This window comes from Folsomia candida, unplaced genomic scaffold (genome assembly GCF_002217175.1).
Source record: "Folsomia candida strain VU population unplaced genomic scaffold, ASM221717v1 Fcan01_Sc001, whole genome shotgun sequence".
Taxonomy (NCBI): Eukaryota; Metazoa; Arthropoda; class Collembola; order Entomobryomorpha; family Isotomidae; genus Folsomia; species Folsomia candida.
Genome location: NW_019091193.1, coordinates 9468021 through 9489257, shown reverse-complemented (window position 1 = coordinate 9489257; position 21237 = coordinate 9468021). Strand labels below are relative to the sequence as shown.

General features: G+C 35.8%; 2 protein-coding genes across 6 annotated transcripts; one reads left to right on the top strand and one right to left on the bottom strand.

Moving 5' to 3' along the window:
- Positions 1-2390: 2390 nt before the first annotated feature.
- Positions 2391-17103, top strand: LOC110842103 (contactin-associated protein-like 5). Of its 5 annotated transcripts, none has more exons than XR_002547293.2 (43): positions 2391-4671; positions 5839-6078; positions 6404-6563; positions 6681-6892; positions 7079-7222; positions 7370-7571; positions 7657-7742; positions 7906-7972; positions 8055-8094; positions 8176-8334; positions 8428-8610; positions 8693-8764; positions 8847-8859; positions 8932-9131; positions 9194-9313; positions 9395-9732; positions 9811-9836; positions 9912-10232; positions 10315-10413; positions 10494-10642; positions 10757-10772; positions 10864-10887; positions 11029-11202; positions 11279-11391; positions 11456-11517; positions 11614-11664; positions 11739-11943; positions 12006-12048; positions 12124-12363; positions 12498-12634; positions 12702-12930; positions 13007-13059; positions 13132-13216; positions 13417-13459; positions 13543-13979; positions 14074-14160; positions 14274-14368; positions 14454-14556; positions 14654-14937; positions 15006-15143; positions 15520-15616; positions 16089-16185; positions 16435-16453. XR_002547293.2 is itself a non-coding variant. In XM_022087816.2 (43 exons), exons 2-43 carry the CDS (start codon positions 4569-4571, stop codon positions 16614-16616), a joined length of 5832 nt encoding a protein of 1943 aa, XP_021943508.1. In that variant the 5' UTR covers positions 3447-3983; positions 4071-4568; the 3' UTR covers positions 16617-17103. The 5 variants fall into 5 exon arrangements, 3 of the variants coding, with proteins under 3 accessions (XP_021943508.1, XP_021943509.1, XP_035705546.1); XM_022087816.2 differs by lacking the exon at positions 15520-15616 and having other exon boundaries at positions 3447-3983; positions 4071-4671; positions 16435-17103; XR_002547292.2 differs by having other exon boundaries at positions 15520-16185; positions 16435-16475.
- Positions 17100-20427, bottom strand: LOC110842105 (probable histone deacetylase 1-B). The gene is made up of 10 exons (XM_022087818.2): positions 20271-20427; positions 19749-19861; positions 19537-19654; positions 19056-19411; positions 18948-18978; positions 18719-18820; positions 18568-18636; positions 18174-18482; positions 17949-18105; positions 17100-17862 (listed from the first exon to the last, which is right to left on the bottom strand). The coding sequence occupies exons 1-10, from the start codon at positions 20317-20319 to the stop codon at positions 17526-17528; spliced, it is 1641 nt and encodes a 546-aa protein (XP_021943510.1). The 5' UTR covers positions 20320-20427; the 3' UTR covers positions 17100-17525.
- Positions 20428-21237: the final 810 nt, after the last annotated feature.

Genomic DNA, 21237 nt, shown 5'->3' with positions numbered 1-21237 from the left:
TCAATCAAGTAAAAGTAGAAGAAAACTTGGTATCGAATTCCCACGCTCTCAAAGCAATGGGGTGTTAGCTGCATGTGTGTGTTATCTCTGGACGGATTATGTTGCGTCATTTTGTGATGTACGATGATGATAATCCAACCAGGAAATGCAGTTGCAGTTAACGATCAGACTACTACCAGTTGCTAACCACACTGTATTAAGTTCATGTAGAACCATGAGAGTGGCATTATACGAATGCGTTAACATGCGAGTAGTACCATATGGCATATGGTCTAAAAAAATAACTCTAGTTTTTACAAAACTACACGGACCTAGGACACATCTTCTCCAAAAATAGTGGAAGGGTCTTTATCCACAAGAATCGTGACAGGTGGACGTATAATCTCCCGTCGTAGGGAGTTCCTGATTGCTTCCTGTTTCGTCAAACATTAACAACCAACCAAACAAAGGGTACACAAATTTTGGGTCGTTTCAAGCATTTCTTGGATCCTCGAGTGTTTGCTTAGTCATTTTACCCTGTTTTAATTTTGATGTATCAATTGTATGTCATCAGATGAAATATTAAAATACTATGTAAAACAGGAATGAATCTTCCACACTGTCCGCAAAATATTTTAAATGCTGTTCAAAAATAATAATGTTGGTTTACGATTTTCCGGTTTTACGTGCTACCTATGTACAGATATGCACAGACGTAATGTGATTAAGCAAGTATACTTATTTAAATTACCCTAAAACACATGGAGTGAGTTGCATAACTAGAAATACGGCTTCAAAATATCCGGTTTTTTGTTTCAAATATGTAGGCACTTCTTGCTAATGATAGGTTTTTGGTTAGGCTTTTATCTAATGGGTTCTTTACATTAACACTTGCATCACGAAATATTGGATCATCAAAGAAACAAATAAAACTTCATCATGACGAGCACTGACGAAATTTAGGTTTGCATTCTGGAGTCAACAAACCCGGTCAACCAACTTCATGCGTTATGATCACGCTTTTGAGTTCAGGGACTGATCTGAAATGCGGAAATAAAATTGATCTAAATCGTGTGTTATGTGTGGAAATTAAGTCAATCCTAAAGTTCGATTAGGAAACATTTATAATGTGTAATTTATCATTAATATATTGTAGTAAAGTTGGAGACGTCATAAATCAAAGTTACAAATTGAACAACGATAAAGCGTGAATTAATAGAGATTTAAACAATTCCATTCATATTCTCAATGCATATACATACATACTTATACATAATTTTGATGCAATATATCGACCATGCACGTAGGCTTTATGTCGACTAAAATTCGGAGTCTATGTCAAAGACAAAAGCTGTGCTGCTCACGCAACTTTGAAGAGTCTGAAAAGCAGTGTCAGAACAAAGTGAGAACATCTCACTCCAACTCTTTCGTCTGTGAAGCACTATGCAAACTAATTTACCAAGCCAGTTACAGGAATGCACACCAGATTACTCCATAAGGAATATTTGCTCGATGTTTTGCATGCTATCAGAACTTTTAGTTATTAGCATTACATTTGTAGATCGGTTGCATATGTATGATAACTGTTGCTGATGTGCAATAGAAAATTCATGTAGTTCTCGAACACGTCAATTTGTAATTGTATTTATTATCCAGCATGAGTACTCTATTTTTCTATACAATCTTATATTTTGATATATGTACAAATTTAAAATTTGTATATCGCATAAAAAACACAAAAATGATGACATCATTATTCAGCAATAATGTTTGATTAAATTGAAATGACATTGTCATCCAACTATTTCGATTAAAATATGATGGGACCATTTTAATTTCACTAGGATTACTACACTTCTAGGATTCACTAGTGAAGACATGAAAAGTATGTACACAGTTAAAAATTCTCATTCGAACTTTTTGCTGGATGGATTTAATTGCATGCATATTTTGCTTTCGTACACTGAAGACCATGAATTAAATTGGCTATTCAACTATTCTTTTGACTATTCTTTCAACAAACGCTTTTCAAATTGTTCTGGACCTCTCTCTGAAGAAACTTATTAACTGCATGCATACTGTGTACATACGCGTCCAGTCCTGCAGCATGTTTACTTATCTGGTCAACGTACGTCGGTGGAGGTTGGGGAAACTTAAAGACTTTCTGTTTTGGTTGGTGCAGAAAATGCGTAGGATATTTACATGCTGTTACGTATAACCAAGAGTTCTCTCGTTACGACATCAAGAGAAACCTGTCCTGTTCAAGTAAATATCTTTCGGCTTACGTTAATACTCATGAGAGATTCCTCCTCGTATGAGGAGCATGAATTTTAGTAATCATCATACTTAATGGCATGGAGTTTTTGGATGAATTTAAGCTGTTGTTGATAGTTGTCCATGTCTGTTGCACTTTCTGTGTCGACTGCTTGGATTCAATTCTGTATCTGTTCCACTCTTGTTTAATTTTCCAGCAATGACGAGGTCTTGTTGGTCCCATCATCGGATTATGTATATTCTCTCGGACCAAATACTTATTGGTTTCCTATCTGATCTGCAAAGCGATTTAGATTCGATTTCGTAGTGCAATTCAGTGTTTTTATTCTAGTTGGGAAGTTACAACCGACCGGTATTTCCAGTGCTTATATATTGACTGTGACCTTTCTACAGCAGTGGGGAACTTTTATATTCCTTATGAAGTTAAAGTGAACACGTGGACGAGACGAAGTGTGTAACGAATACAAACAAAAAAGATTTAAACCAAGATATCAAGTTTTGAAAACAAAGGGGGTCATGCAACTGTTTGTTTAAATATTCTAAAACATATATCAAGAAGATCATAAAAAATGTTAGTGGAAAAATGCTTCTGAGAAGGAGCTCACTTTTTTCTGAAATAAAGTGCATTGTGCAAGTAATATTAAGCAGTCGAGGAGGTTAAAGCTGATTTGCATGGAACATGGCAGCGTAGGCGACATTATTCATGCAGCTTTCAAATCCGCAATTAATTTGTATTATGCCTTCAAGCGACAACGAACTAGGAGAGGCAGTGACAATCGCCTGCAGTTAAGACGACTGTACTCCAATTGTTGCATAGTGTCAAATTCAGTGTCAACAATCGCATAACTTGTGCGAATTGTATAATTTATAATGGTTTAGGACTAAGCGACTGAGCATATGCATATTGCATGAATATGCACACAGCTTAGTTTAGTAGATGACATTTCTTGAGACTGTTTGAAAAATTTTTGCATTCTGTTAAATTTTTGGATTTACACCAACACTAGATCTGCTGTCAGTAATCAGCCGAAACTACCGATAACGTTTACTAAAATCATACTGTATGCTTTAAGATTTTGAGTAAACAAAATATATAAATCATATTACGTTTATGACAATCTACAGTTGAAGTGTAAATATAACTGAAAATTATAATTAAAATGTTAACCGTTCTACAGTCAGTGTTAAAAAATCGGAATAACTCAATATTCACTTTCCTGATTTGCTCGAGTGAAGTGTTCGAGTCTTGAGTAGATAAATCAATGAGCAGGTTGTTTAAAGTGTTTAAAAGTAGATATAAGAACCTACAGCATTATGTCATGCCTAAATGTCAACTGAACATTTTATTGCTATTGTTATTCATGTGAACGTCTATTATGTGTATTATAATACCTGCACCAGCAATGTACAATTTACAAGACTCGCTCGGCTGAAAAAAGCCGGGTGGAAGTTGCAGTCGTCGACTTTATTACATATTCTCGCAACTTTATTACTTGACTAATGAGTGGGGACCTAGTAAAAAATATGCTCACCACCTCGCATCATCACCAGTCTGTTTATCACGTTATTAAATTCATTATCACGTTTTTAGCAAGGAGCTTCATCTAAATCGCGATTATCGTGCATAACAAAACTGTTGCAAACAACAGAGACAGAGTACTTGCAGAATTTTCTTGCTGAATAAATAATCGCACAGTCAAACTCACTTGTATAGTGATTGGATAGAGGAGGTATGAACGTGCTAAAAAGCAAGGAATACATCCATATTGACTTACTGCCCCCTACTGTTCAGCTTGTTCTTGAAATTTGTTATACAGGTCTTGTTAAAACCAGCTCCATCATACATTATCGGTTACACAAACGCCGGATGAATTGAAATTAAATTAAGTTGATGTTAATATGAAGACGGAAAGAAGAGGTCCAACCAACGTACTGACTTAGCTTCAGTCCACCAGACTGAGGAGACAGAGAATGCATAATTTGCTCTTGTTTCACACTTGGAGGACTCTGCTAATACATACATACACATTCTGCTAAATATGTATGGAATATCACCATCGTCATCACCAGGATCGACACAGAGTGCTGCGGATAATGTGATCAAAATCCAGTCACTGGATCAGAACATTGCCGGCTAGATCGGTGCTGGGAGTTGTGTCGATGTGATTAGTGCAGCAGAGTGGAAAAGTGATAGTTTATTTTAAAATGCATGTGCACATTAGAGCTACAACTACTAATTGTGTTCTGAAGGTGACAAAGTGAGAAAAATTCTAACAAATAAACCAACACTGCCTGTGTTCAAGTTGCATTCCAAAATGTTAGAGTGCAAATTATTACCCAGCACCCATCAATGGTGGCTCTCTTTAAATGTGGCGATGTGTGCCATATTCCTACTGATGCACACTTGTCATGCCGGTCGTAAGTCTTGAAACTAGCTAATTAATTTTCTACCTGCTTTATGAAGTCTATAAAGAAAAAGCTTTCATTTTTTGATCTTTGTCATTTAATTTTGTTCACTCCGGAGAAAATTTAATCCTTACCTAGAGTGGAGAATGGAGATGTTATGTTTCACGTTACAAATGTACATTCAGGTTAAATGTTATCATTTCGAGTAAATAAAACATCAGTAGCTCATATACATATGTACAGTCTGCTGTTGCATCAAACTGACAACCCTTTCATAACGGTGTGAATATTATGTATTTGGGCATATCGATAAAGCATAGAAACTACTTAATAACAAATAGATACTTCCACTTTATGGAGGTGGTTGCGGATTTGTTTGTTTGTCATAAACATAGGTAAATACGTATGTATGTAAATAGGTATATTGCTTATTATTAGTACTGCCAATATATTTGCCCTTTTGCCATTTAATCTGCATATTGGAAACAATCTAATGCTATATAGTAAGAAAGAATCACAACACTAGAGGAGATTACTTACATTTTTGCAAAAATCTTAAGAAACTACAAGCACCAAGTAATATTCAGCGATGTTTGTGGCAGTGCAAGAGCTACAACGCGTAGAAGTGCTATGAATGAATTATGATCATGTAGTAAGACGACGCTGTGATGTGCAACTTGAGAGGGTTTTTGTTGATATAATAATAATCAGTCGTTCAAATGGTACACACATTGATGATATCAGAACTATTTCTGCCTTCAGCAATGTTTAAGTTGCATTGCCTCAAGTAGCATTAATTGACCGAGTTGAGATGCTCAGCTATAGAATGCAGGATAATAATTTGGAATTTATGCTAGTAATCAGAGACGTCTGAGTTTTTTTGTGAATAGGCAAAATGTAGGTTCTCACTGGATTTATTATTGTTACTCGACTATGACGATGATTATTCCTTCAATCGTTTTTTTACATATCCAGATAATTCTGGTTGCGTTGTTGTTGGGACCGTAATGTCTAAAACGTGTATCTGTACTGAATTAACTAATAGAGTATGCACAATACGCATGCATTAAATAACGTGTGTATGTGCCATGTGAGATGTTAATAACTACACGTAATGACGACCAACTATTATGGAATTAAAATGCATGACCTTATTTGAGCCAAACCGTGATTTTGCAGCGGATTACTGCATGATGCCTCCAGATCGGGGCAACTGTACGGAAGTATTATACAAATATTATTTCTCTCCGGAATATACACATTGCCCAATGTTCGTCTGGAGTGGGTGCGAAGGAAATGACAACAGATTTGATGATCGCCACTCATGTATGCAAATATGTACGGGAAATTATACCGATGAGGAAGTCAGAATGGGTGTGCCTTTTATGAGTCCGACTGTTTCTAGTAAAACTGCGACAGGTATCATAAACAATTCGAAAATGTTAAGCCCTAGTCAGGCAAAAACAGCATTCTCGTCATAACAAACTAATTACTCGCATACTATTACGTGTGTATGTACTATTAGGTAGTGACGGAGATAGTCTAAATAATGTAGTGTAGTCGTGTTAGTCTTGTAGTTTTATAGGCACCTAAATCAATTACAACAAGCTATAACAGTTAACATAAAGAAGTGACATTTATTTAATAGTACATAATGGTGATGGTTGGTTTAACTGCTTTGGAAAATTGCAAGTTTTGAGAAGAATGTATGCACATTTATTTAATTTAAAAACCCTTCCTGAAGTTCCTGACAGTGTTGAATATGACGATTCTCACCCAAAGGAATATTCAGTGTCTCCATTTCTTGTCCTGGACAATGGAACGCAACAATCCACATTTACATTCACAACTTCTTCGTCTTTCATCCAGATAGAACCACAAGAATTAACAGATTACCAAATTAGGTGTGTATATGCAATTAAATATTATTCGTATTAACTCGGGCTGTGTTTTAAAACTTGTCCATCCATCATCATCATCTTTATGCAATACAATATCTGTCAAAAATTTGTGAATTTTAGAAATCGCAGAAGCGTCTCTTTAGAGTTTCGGACTCGTATACCTCATGCTTTATTGGTTTATCATGGCCTACGCAACAGACCAGATTCAATTAAAAAGTACGAGTTGTACGTAATGTTGGATCAAGGCCAACTGAAAATAAAACACAAGTTTGGGGACTTTACGACAACATTAATTGTGGGAAAAGGTCTCAATCGGGATCAGTGGCACAAAGGTTAGTGATAAAATTAAGATTTACACAATTTGTCAATATATTCACAGTTCTATGGGACACCACCCCATACGAAGGTGTCAGTTAATCGTGTCTCTGAGAAGACCAAGTGAGCATGCTGACGTTCTAAAAGAACGGTTCTAAAAGTTGTTGGAAAGATTGTGATGTTTGATCCTAATTAAATTTCAGTCCGTGTGATGATTGATCCTAGTGAACGCCGTATCTCAGCGATAGTCGATGACGTCGAGAAAGAAATGGAGATTGATGGATTGGCAGAACATCATTTATACGGAGCTTACGATGTAGACCTTGAGTCAATTATCTTTATTGGGGGTGAGCTTAGTTTGCATTGTAATTACGTATACTTTAGTAGTCGGCGGATATTGTTCTGCAGCTTGACAATCTTTCAATGTCATGGTGGATGCATTCTGCTGAAATTTGTGACGAGAGATATGAAAATTGATCCTTTAAAATGTTTAGGCCTAAGTGAAGGCGATGGCAATGTTGGGATTTCCTACTTTGCAAATCCATTGGTCGGATGCCTTCGAAATGTCATTCTTGAGACGTCACCCTTGAAGACGAGTACCCTGGAGCCGTTGATACCCTTGGTGTCTGGAGCATATAAAAATATTGACGAACATTGCTACAATAAATGTTGGTCCCGAGATTCGGGTTGTTCTAGGTGGGTGCCCAAATAAACATTTTGCACGCAAAAATTTCTCAATGTGGCGAAAATCTGCTGACCTTTATGTATTCCACGTATTTAGAGACAGCGAGTGCATCAACCACTATGATCATGTTGAATGCGATTGCTTCGATGCCAAATTCAAAGGAGATAGCTGCAAGGATACGAGTAAATATTTTTATTGTTAATTTGCCAAGTACATTTCTTATCAACTTTCGGTTTGCAAATATATGCTAAAAACATGTACCTATTAATACAATATTGACTAACTAGCACTAGTTAATAACTGAAAAACATACCTATAAAAAGAAGTTTTCCTGTTTTATTCAAGGTGAAATAATCTTAACGTTGAACGGGTACTCATACGTTACATTCGCTATTTATGAATGGATGGACAGGTGAGATTATGAATATAATATTCAGATACACAAATATGTGAATTTTCATTTATTTATTAACAAAATTAATGAAATTATTCAGAGTTCATTCAGACTCCAACAGAATCAGTATGCGTTTCATGGTATGCGAAAAACTGTGCATCTTAAGTTATATGCAAACCAATAAGATCTAACTCTTCATCCTTATTATGCATTATTATCAGACACAATTAGATGACTCAATTTTATTCTATGCTGCTGGAGAAATTCCATTTCACAATCATGTTGCCGTGTCCGTGTTCAATAACAGCCTCCTCGTCGACATTGATTTTGGAGATGATGAACCTATTGTGGTGAAATTCACTACGCGTGTTACTGATGGGGTATTCCACTTAATCTTATAAGATGTTAAACTAATGTGAACTACATAATTCAAATCAACTTTCAAATTAACTTTAATACCAACTCATGTATAGAAATGGCACACCTTGACGATTTTGCATGAGGAAATCGACATTGCAGTTCACTTGGATAAAACTGTTCAAAAGTTTACATTAACAGGGCCGAATCGATACCTTTACATTGATCCGGATGTGTACCTTGGTGGCGGAGGCTTAAACCTGAAGCATCGCAATGGGCTCAAGTCGTTCAATAACTTTGTAAGATGAAATTCTATTAAATAGTCATGTAGTGTAATTACAAATTGAGTATCAGCCTGTGAATAGGGATTTATAATTTCAGGTTGGTTGTTTAGAGGAAGCCTATTTTAATACAAAGTCAATTTTATTCGAATTGCGACAACACAGCCACCAAGTAATGATCATATTTTACTTTATGCGTACATAGTAGCGATACTAAAAATATGAGTAGTTAATTATTGCTATAATTTTCACAGGCTCAGCATCACGGTACGGAAAAGATAGGTTTGATGGTTGGATAATAATGTATTATAATACCAATATTTTTTAAACATATTGCAGGTTTAATGCCACCCGAGTTTAATAACTGCAACCCAGAGAAAACCATTCCAATTACAATCCCTTTTGCAGATTCTGGCTTCAAAGTTTCTAATCCTAATGCTACCGAACTTCATTTAAAATTTTCTTTTAAAACAAATGAGACTTATGCAACTCTAGCGTACTCTGATGTTCGTACAATGATTGGAGAAGGTTTTTGGGAGGTACAACGCTTGAAGGATTAGTTTGTCTGGTTTATATAAATACAAATGTATATTACTTGCAGCTCAAATTTAGCCCTAGTGCTTTAATTTTCGAATATTTTCCGGATAAAAGCCAAACGCAATATACCACTCCCACGCAATTTGAGGTTAATTACAAAAAGAGACAAAACTATTGGCACACAGTAAATATTTTTCTCAGCTACTTATCTTATGGCAAGTACTTGTGGCAACAATTTACAAAAATTTGTTGTGGCATTCCATAGATTGAGCTGCAGATAAAAGGGGGTCACGTATCATTGACTGTGGATGGCCAAAGTTCCGAGCAAGAAATATCACACTTGCAGCAGTTATCAGCAGTGATTACTTTGGGGACATCCGTGTACAAACCAAACGATGGCTTCCTTGGATGCATTCGACGGGTTGAAATTGGAGGAAAGTTTATCGATGCAAGAACTATAGTTGGGTCTGACGACCAAATTGGAGATATTGCCCTTGATAACTGCCAATTCATGGATCCTTGTAACCGTCCAGATGTTTGCGAACATGGTGGAATTTGCAAAGTTATCGATTCAAATGTAACTTGTGACTGTCGTGATAGCGGGTAATTATAGTTCATTGCATAAGTATCCTGTCATATATTTTGAAAATAAATGATATATATTCAATGTATTTTTTAAAGGTACACTGGAAAGCATTGTCATTTTGGTAAAAATTCAACGTATCAAAAAAATTGCTGCATACATACATTTATTGTGACAATTACGTATTTATCAAATATAGCAATTTTCAAACGCACTTGTGAAGAGCTGGCATTATTGGGTTACACGGAATCTGGAGTATACAAAATTGATATTGACGGCAACGGCCCTTACCCTCCCACACATGTCAAATGCAAATTTGAAACTGGTGACACCGGTGAAACGAAGACAATTGTGGAACATAATCTTGCCAATGAAACCGATGTTTGGGGGATGAACAAATCAGATTTCAAGTTGGAATTAAGCTATCGCGAATTTACCTCAGAAATGCTTTTGTCGCTCATTTCTCAATCTGTTCAGTGCAGCCAACACATCAAGTTTGACTGTTTCAAAGCGAAATTAGGTAAGCTTGTTAGAATAAGTTAACTAATTTTTAAGGGGAATTACATATACGTTTTAGTTATTTGTTAATATTATATAATTAGGCTTGTACCAATTTACGTGGTTCAAGTCTGCAGATCCCAATGCTCCAAAAGTCGTCAGTATTGGAGATGCGAGAAGAAACACGTGTCCATGCTATGAAGGTCCATAAATAAAAGAAAGATTTAATTTTATAGTTTAATTAAGGAAATTTTTTGTAACACTTTTGATATTTAATCTATAGCCGATACTTGCGTCAAGGGGGAACAATGCAATTGCGATTCTGGAGAGGATAAATGGTTGCATGACGAAGGCTATTTTACAGCTCCTGATCGACTTGGTATAACTGAATTAAGTTTCATCTATCCACGGGACAGTTCATCAGATGCAAAGGTAATGCAAATCCATACAAAAACTAGTGCTATCATTCCATGACAGTTACGTGTCAACTAAGGACAATAAGCCATTTTGTCTTCAGCAAGTTAAATCGTGTTTCCCCTGTTTCAGGCCAGGATAACCTTAGGTAAGACTGGAACAATCGAACTCTGCTCTAATCCAAATTTAATAGGACAAATTGAGACTATTTAAGACTAATGTCTCCTTCTTTCTTTTAGGTCCATTGGAGTGTGTAGAAGCAAGTAAGCATAATAAAAATTATAAAATACATATTTACATACATACCCCACCTATTTATGCAGCGTTTACCCATGACTTGTTGTGCAAGATTATTGCATATTTCGTTGCATTTTTCTGATATTTTAAAATAAAATATTTTTCAGATACTCAGAGATACGTAGTGACATTTAAGACTTTTGGATCTTATCTGGAAGCTCCCGGATGGAAATCTGGTGATTTGGCCTTCAGTTTTAGAACAACAAGATCTTCTGGAATTCTTCTATATCAACCACTGTTGCATCAGCAACATAATTCTTTCTCTGTATTTTTAACCAATGGTATGCAATTTCCATGCAAAATATGCATTTCGCCTGGTATTTACATGTACATGAACCAAAATTGGGTCACTTGCAGATCATGAGCTTACTTTCCGCTTTGTCCTGAATGGGAGACCCCAACCAACAGTGACTGTTCGATCCCAAAGGTCTTTATCTGGTGGTGATTGGCAGCAAGTCTGGATCGATTATGTAAAGTTGATTTTAAAAAACAATTCATTTCGTCAATACATTAACTGAGATTCGTTGACAATAGGATTTACATCAAGTTAGGTTCCAAATAAACCGAGAACATCAAATGATTAATTTACCTGACGGGTAAGATACTTTCGCATTTATCTTTTAGTGCAGTAGAGATGTAACAAAATTAGTTGATGCATTATATTACAATAAACGTATTTAATTAAAATTTAGCCAACAATTTGGACCGTTTGAAGGGATCATGTATATCGCCGGCGCACCTGCGTATGTTAAATATCTTGTCGAATTACAAAATTGAGGAGGGCATAATATTAATTAATTATTGTCGCATTTTATAGGAGATACTTGCCTGAAATCCATGTTAAGGAGGGATTAATAGGTTGTTTCCGAGGGTTAGTGATGAATAACCAAGTGGTCGACCTTTACTCGTACATGAAATTTCATAAGGCAGACATTGTCAAAGACTGCAGTCCCTCTTGCGACCCTAACCCTTGCCAAAACAAGGGCATTTGCCAAGAAAATTGGGGGTCATTTTCCTGCCAGGTTAGCTTAGATTAAACCTTACAATAATTCACTTGGTTTGAATTTTATGTTTTTAACTACAGTGTTCAAATCCTTGGGCTCACACTGGGACGCTATGTGAAACAGGTATGTGTGTACTTTAATATACAATATGTCTTCCTAGTGATATGCAACAATGTTCATATAAATTATTGATTACAGATATAAATAATGATGGGTTGACTTTTCTCAGTCAAAGTTCGTACATTAAACGCCAATCCCTTGGGGCAAATATTGATCCAATAATGAATATCTTGACCTCAAATATTTATCTCAATCTCCGCACGTATGATGAAGAAGCTCTTGTCCTGTATGCGAACGACAATTTGAATAACTTTGTACAACTTCACATTGATGCTGGGAACAATGTTACGTTCATGTGGAACGACGGGCATTTTATCGGTAAGAATGCGATAATAATAGTAGCTAACACTAAACGAAATGAACAAATAAATACCCATCAATTTGGCATAGAAAACAATCTAAGAATTAGTTCGACATTATTATGCACGTTTCAATTTCTTGTTCGATTTCAGAAAAAATTTCTGTGCATCAGAAGCGTCTAAATCATGGAAATCCTATCCAAATTGCTGTTAGGAGAAATTCCTCCCACACAATTCTTCATGTGAATGACAAAACTGGAGTTTCCAAAAGTGGTGTGAGTTTGTTGAAGGTGAGTTAATAATAAATAATACCTTATGTCGAAAAATTCAGTATAAAAATGAAAATTACACCAAAAGGAGTACAGGGAAAATCCATGGGTTAATCCCATTTTGGAAACTTTTGCGCCGCCACGCCCATTTGCGCCAGCCGCACCTTACTACCAACTCTTCCTCGGTGGGTTCGACAACTCGGCAGTTAAACCTATTAACAATACCGCCCGTTCCATCCCTGGAATGCTGGGTTGTTTAAGAGGCTTTAAAATTGGGAATGAGCAAATCCCAATTAGCAACATGGCTAATCAAAATGGTGAATTGTTACAACAATTTGACTCTATATACATAAATATATTATCTAACAAACAGTTTATTTCGTATTACTGTAGATGTTTTGGAAGGTTGTAAAATGGTGTGTGATACCAAGCCATGTCATAATGCTGTAAGTGGTCACTATGCATTTCTTTACTACGCTGAAATAATTTTTTATTGAATCTTCAAATTGTTTTCATAGGGAATATGCATGGAGGACTTTACTTCAAGGCAGTACTCATGCGATTGCACATTTACCTCCTATTATGGTCCAGCATGTAAAGAAGGTAAACTCGGCGATAGAATTAATAACTGTTGTACATAAATATGTATTTTATAATGTTCAATTTATGTAATATTTCATTGCTTACGAGTAGCGCATTCTTGGCATTAAACGATTATCAAAGCTCCTATGCATACTGATATTTTATACGCAGATATTTTTCTTTGTCCTAAAATTATAAATGATTTTGTTACTGAATTTTAGAGCGAGGGGCAACTTTCCAAGGAGAGTCATATATTCGACGACGGTAATGCATGCAGAATATGAATAACTTCATATTTTTACTGAACTATATGCTCACTATTTAATAACTTGCTGAACTATGCTCAGGTTCAATAATCCAGCAGATACCGTTATGGAGATTGAAACACGTTTTGGATTTTCTTCCAATTTCTTCAATGGGAAAGAAACTGTTCTTCTCACGGTACAGATTCCTGGACAAAATTACTCTTTATTGTTCGCAATAAATGCTGAGGGACATCTTATTCTGATGGAAACTGGTACAAATGGAGTTGAGGGTGCCAAAATAAAATATCAGCATTTTATAGACGGATCTCGACACTCAGTTTACTATAAAAGGAATTCTGACGAAACAATCTTCATTGTGGACCAAGAAGAAATTCATCTTTCGAGTCTAAACACAAAGAAACCAAAATTTCAGTTGATTCCGAATCAAAATCTCAATGTGGGAGAAATATTTGTTGGAGGAGTCAATGAAGCAGTTCCAGACCTAATTAATTATAAAAGGTTTAAAGGATGTTTGTCTAGTAAGGACCTAAACTTGTGCAATTTATTCAAAACCAATCAAAATTAGTATGCAACCTTCCTAAGTTACCTGATTTTTACAAAAAATCTTCTCAGATATTTACGTCGCGGTCAACAAGTTGGAGCTCCGTACACTGGATGAATATATGGGTTATTTAAAGAAGCCAGCGGATCAGTTGTTGGGTGAGTAAATTTCATTTCAAATTTTTAAAAAATGACGTATTCTCACAAATCTTCAATAAATAAATTATATAACTGTGTCAAAATGTAAATGCAATTAACGGAACTTATTATAGACATGGACAATGTGGAAGGGATCAAAGCCAGTACTTGTGGGGCTTTCTTTGCATTTAAACCTCCTTCCGTTTTAATTCCCAAAGATTTGGCACCGGTATGGAATTTGATTCTTATTTTTGTTTATTTTGCAATTCGATTCCTTGAGAATCTTTTAATCCATTTTACCATGAATTACTTAGATGGAAAATGGAAATGCTGATTGGAGAGTTTCGATTCCTAAAAAGACAAATATTTATCTTGCAAAATCTGAAGAACCAGATCAAGCAGGAATTTCGTTCGACAGTGAGTGTTCTTAAATACCAATGATGAATTCATATATGTAGTGTTTGTATAATATGTGCAAAATTTGTCATTGATGAAAATGAATTGGATTTTTCAGTGGTGGCATTAATCCTTGGCTTGTTCTTGGGAATCTTGGTCTTATCCGTATTAGTTTATGCTTACAAACTGAACAAACGGTACAAAAGGAGAAAGTACTTTGAAGATGATGATGACGATGATTACTTTAGTCATCGGACAAGTGGTCAACCAGTCCGGTATCACGATCCTACAAATACAGAGCTTAAATATGTTGGATATCGTCAAACGAACCCTGATCCTGTTAGCATTAGTGAAAATAACCATGCCAAATCAAGTTCAAATAGGATTAATGGGGACATTACAGTACGTTCATAATTTTGAAATATCACCGTTCGGAATTAATTAACAGTAGAATTGAAAAAAATGTGTAGAACGCTGAGGCAGAAGAAGATTTGTTACAAATGGACAACGGGGACGAGGAATCCAGCGACACGACGTCACAGAACGAATCGGAAGTAGGATCTCAGTCAGGATCCTCCCAATTTGACAATCAAAACTTGGACGACAAGGTATACTTTGGATTTTTTGAGAATGTGAAAGCAACGACAAGTGAGGTAACCCTTATGGCAGAAAATTCGATCTCAGGATCAATCCCAGTATTCTCAAATGGCTTAGCAATAGAAAGTACTGAAAATGATGAAAATGATGCATCCACTGACTCTGATGCATCTGGGGGAGCTCCATTTAAGCATGTCTTTGTTGTGTTCCAATAGTTCTAGTCCTAACTTTGGTTTTCATAGTGCTAAATGCAATTTGGCATAGTGCTTTTCTAAACTCGTACATTTAAATATTCATGTGATGCCTCATAACCGACTTCCGATGCCCAGTGAAATATAATAACCACTAGAGTTTAATATAGAATTGCTCTTTTATTTGTGTGTTTAGGAGGAAATGAGAAATGGCAAATATGAAATGGACGACTATGGCAGCCTAATTTTCGAGAAGAGTTGATCCCGAAAGTTTCTTGCTTTCTTCGTTCAGGGTTACACATTATTTCACAAACCTCTCTTTCTAAACGCTTTTTACCTTGAACAATTCAGTATTCAACTAACTACCAACCACTAATCCCACGTTACATTAATTTTATAAGAGTTTTTGGTGTCGGTATGCATTACTAACCCTGCTAGTAGTTTTTACTTACTTTTTTTTTACGAAAGTTTCAAAATTTGAATGCATTATAACCAGCTACCTGTTTACGTTCATTTGATTACCCTAAAATTGCTACTGTAAAATTGCTTTGGTATATGATTTTTGTCCGTGTTGATTTATACGCCTATATATTACTGGTGATTGTGGATAGTTGTGGTACTGTTATCATAAATTGGTGATGGAAACTTTGCAACTATTATTTGCAACATACATAACACACTATGAAGTCACTATGTATTTATTTACGGTTCGCGTTGCAAACTTTCTCTGTTCTTCTCTATTTTCTGTTTTACTACTGTCGACAGGGAGTTGAGGATCCTGTAGAAGAATCCTCTTCTCAGCCTAAACTTGTTGATGGGGACTTGTCACTAAAGGAGGAGGAAGAAGACGAAAATCCCAATGGTACGGCAACCTGTACAAATCAATTGGCTTGAAAAATATTTCCAAATTGACAATCCTATCATGGTTGAATTGTAACGTATTTTAGTCTTGTTTAGTCAATTTCTCCCACCAAATCTTAACCAAACCTTTCTTATTACACAGAAATAATATATTTTCCACAGGATTTTACATTAAACTGACAAATTAACACTCTTTGCTCGTAATATAGAACCGCTTTGCCAAGAGTTCTTTTTTTGTTTCACACCGTAGATAAAGCCAAAGTTAAACCCAAAACGAACCACATCCGTCCTCCCAACAAAGGAACCATCTCGCCAATTTTTGTCTCCGAATCGGTCCGTACTTATGAAAGCAGTCCAATTGCAATCATTGGTGGAGCAAGGTACCAAAACCTCAAACGTACCAGCAAAGACTCCCTCTTGTCGTTGGATTGACCTCTGTGGCTCCTAAAATATATACCTTCTTGTCCATCTAGATACATAGACTTTTGTAACAATGTTGTACGTACCTTCATGTATTAATAACTTATTTTTGTGCGTGTGTATCGATTCAACTGAAATTGTACTATTTTCAAACTTACCAAATGCTAGTCATGTTTTACCCAATATGTCTTCAGAGAAGATGCCATTTTATTGTAATGGTTATATAAAAAGACTTATTATGTATGTATGGATGTATGGCTCGTTCGTCTCGTAGTGGTGTATTTTGAAATATGTATACGATGTAGTTAGAAGTTAGAATGTCTTTGTGAGAGTATTATGACAGTTCCGTAGTTCACAAATCTAACCATTTAACCAACTAACAACTGTCGTATGTCCAAGAGTCACACCCACCCACAAGAGAAAATAAGGATGGTTTATGTAGATTATTATGTATTCAAAGTTTTGATTTGAAGAAAATAAAATGAGTCAAATATGTAAATCTCATTTACGATTTATTTCATTAATATGTGTATTGGTAGTAGATAGTAAGAATTTATAGAATACATTAACAATACTAGTAAAATCCATCAACCACAGGTTTAATAAGTTTAGTTACTCATGTATTTGTTAACAAGGTAAAATGGATGACAAGAAATCATCGAATTTTATAAAACAATTCTACGCATTCCAAGGGGAAAGTTTTTCATCAACCAGCTCATTCCGGACATTACATATTTCATAGTTAATTCCAGAAGATCAAAATAATTTTGATGAACATGAATTTTCAAAGTCAATTAAATTTCTGATTAATATGAGATGAGCATAATCTAACAAAAACGTATAAAAACCGCTTCATTCAGCAAAATAGCTTGGGTGGAATGGACATAACACTATCAAGGTAAGAGTTATTATTATTACTTATTATGTTGCTACTGTTTTGGGTGGATCAGTGGCTGATGGTTTCTCTTTCTCGTCTTTCCCATCAGTGATATCTTCAGTTTCCATCGGAGTATCTGCCTCCACAGGAGACTTTACTGGAGGAGCGCTGTCCGATTTTGGAGGACGTGCAGGACTTTTAGATCCATTTTCCTCAGCCTTTGTCATAACTTCGTCACTGTCAGCCTTAACGGCGCTAACCTCATCTTTTACAACTTTACCAGTTTCAGCAGAAGCCTTGATATCCGAGGATTTTGATTCAGGTGCTCCATTCGCGTTTTCATTTTTTTCGTCCTGCTTCAAACGTTTGCGTTTGTAAGACCTGAAATTTTTTAAATTTATTATTGTACATGATATGAATTGCAAGATAATGTAAATAAATAAATCAGTTTAAAAAAAACTATGTACCGTTGATCTTTTCGGCCTTCTCCCTCATCTTCCGAGTCACTGAGCTCATTTTCATTAGCTACTCGCTTATCTGACGCACGGATGGAGACTCGTTCATCAGGATTTACTTTCGAGTCCTCGTCAATGTCTTCTGTGTTGATGGCGTCCTCAGGGATAGCTATGATGTCAGAGTCGAGTCAAGTAGTGGATAATAATTACTTTATATACTAAATATCTTTTCCTTACCATGCATTTGTACTCCAGGAGCGCATGGGAGCATCCTCAAGTTTTCAAATAATCGAGTTTTGATTTTGTCCAGGTACTCTGGTGTATTTTGGTTCGCCATGTTGGATGGGCTAATGTGAAGTTTGAAATCAGGTCCAAAATACTCGAAATAATCATTGTAGGGAAGTTCATTTGCAATGTCAGTCCCAAGAGCAACAGCAGTTTCCAGAGTCCAACAACGGGCTACATTTCGTATGGTGTATCCACCACCCCCAAGGATGAGTAAGGGAAGATGGTACTTTTTGACGAACTCGACACATTTGGAGTGACCTTTAATAATAATTTTACCCTCAAAAGTATTTCGAAATTTTTAACATAAAAACACAAGTATCGTTTTCAAGTGCAGTTGTGTTACCTTTCAATGTGAGATTGAAGCACCCAAGTCTGTCTCCAGTTAAAGAATCCGCTCCACATTGCAAAACCACTGTTGCACATATATAAAACAACATTAATTTTCTAACTACTACTAATGAACTAGATGACGAATCTTCTCATCGTCAGTTTACCTGCTCCAGGCTGATAGGTTTCCATAACCTTGGTCATGATGGGGACGAAAATAGATTCGTACGAGTCATCATCAATTCCATCTCGAAGAGGAAAATTGACGGCTGTAAAGTAAAAATTATATATTGCTAAATTGTAGAAATGATGATGAAACTACAACTTAGGTTTACATTTCTTAGGAATCATTCGTTGATGTGTTTTAATATTTCTGTAAAATGTGACTGTACGTACCATAATACTTTCCTTTGCCTGCTCCAATATCCTGCTCAAACAAATGCAAGTTTAGTTTGGTATAAAAATTTGACTGGTTTTTCTATTTTTAATGGGGTACACAATTACCCTCAAGTCTCCTGTCCCTGGAAAGTACTCTCCGTACTTGTGAAAAGAGCATGTCATCACTCGGTCAGTAGTGTAGAATGCTTCCTCAACACCATCTCCGTGATGAATATCAATGTCAATGTACAAAACTCGCTGATGATATTTGAGTAGCTCAAGAATAGCCAACACAATATCATTAACATAGCAAAACCCAGATGCTTCAGACTTTTTGGCGTGATGCAAACCTCCTGCCCAGTTGATCGCAATATCAGTTGCCTCCTTGTTAAGCTTGACAGCTCCTGCGACAGAGCCTCCGGCAGATAACTGGCAAAACTCGTATAGACCGTCAAAGACTGGACAATCTTCACCCACATTGACTGAAAATGTCGATAAATAAAGTACATAAGATAAGAATATATATTTTTTGCGTAAAAAAGTTGAAATTTTGGTCTATGAAAATGTAAAAAGAAAGAAACTTAAAATAAAGAGGCATAAAACTTACATCGTTGCATTTGCTTGTTATACTCAGTCATATTATCAGGCCGAATGCTTCGCAGAAACCGGATGTAGTCGTCGCTGTGGAACTTTGTCATCTCTTCAGCAGTAGCCTTATGCGGCCTCTACGATTTGCATAAATGAAGGAAACACTTTTTATTAGCTATAAGTTCATACAAATACAAATTACTGGAAATTCAAGTATAAATTTAAACTTGCATAAATTTCCATCTTCCGGTACAATCCATAGTTGAGGAGAAGATTGTGGGTCATACGTATCCTGTGCGGCTTCATGGGATGCCCTTGACCATAATAGTAGTTCCCAATGTCGCCTAGAATTTTATCAGATAACAATTTATACTTATATTTTTCTACGTAAATGATACTATAGAACGATACATAAAAATATTTATGAATAATCACGAGTCAAATTACTACTTTTAATTGCATTGTGTAACAATTTTTAAATATATTTCGTGCTGCCGTTTACAAATGATTATCTAATTAAATAAATAAAGTAGGAAAAGGAAATTTGAAAAACAAATTACAAATCCTTCAATTACAAATTCTATGTTTTTGATAACATTTTCATTGTCTCATTTCTCAGCATTTCCTTATAATTCCTATACAGAGCAATAAACCTATGTCTTATATATATATATCCTACTGGTCAAACCGGCCGAATATTCATTTCCAGAAATACAGAGAACAACACGATTTTTGAAAAATCCAATAACTTACTGTCGTAGTAGTAGCAGACTTTCTTCCGTGCGTGGGCAGAGGTGGCCATTATCACTCAAATTTTTCGAAAAATTAATAAATTTCCGAGAGCGAATTTCACTTTTGTGTGTGTTGAGAGGAGACGAGTGAGGAAGAGAGGCGCTAAATACTGCACCAGCAAGAAGCTTTTTCTCCAAGCAGAATTGGGAGGAGCTTCACTTCACTGGGACGTGCTAACATTACGTGACCTGAACTTCGAAGAAATTTGCTCTATCTTACTTTAAACTACTTTTGTGTAAAACAACTTTTGTTGGATAACTTCTAAAATATGCAATATTTGTAGTTACACATTTTCAATGTCAAAAATACACCGTGACTTCTGCAGAATTGGGACTGGATCAGAATTTAGTTCCTCTAATTCTACTGGATATTTAGTTACCTAAATTTTGTCACGTATTACCAAACCTAATTTTGTAGCGATGTACGATGACGGCGTCATTATTACAAATAATATTTGTCTTGTTATGTTAGAAATGATGCTAAAAAGATGGTCTTATCACGATTACCTACATATATAAACTATTGTTAGGAAAATATCAATTTATGGTACTACTTTCAGCTTTGTTGCATAATTACAGCGAAATAATATGACAAGTCAGCCACAAAATACATATTATTTTGTGGAATGGAATTTTCATTCATTTTCCCTAACGCAGTAGCAGAGCAACTCTCTCTCTTACTTATCCATCCAGCCACCCTGATTATTACTCAACACTTTCCCTTTCACTACACACAACCCACGAACAACGACCAAAACCCGGGTATCTCTGGCACCATCGAAACTTATTATTTTGGGAGGGTGGAAACCTGTCGTGAATCGTGATGCAGAAAAAAATATGCCCTTTGCCATTCGTCAGACTCTGAAACTACGATATGAGCCATCAATTTCATATTATTTTCCTCGATATTTCTTTTAATTGCATGGGAG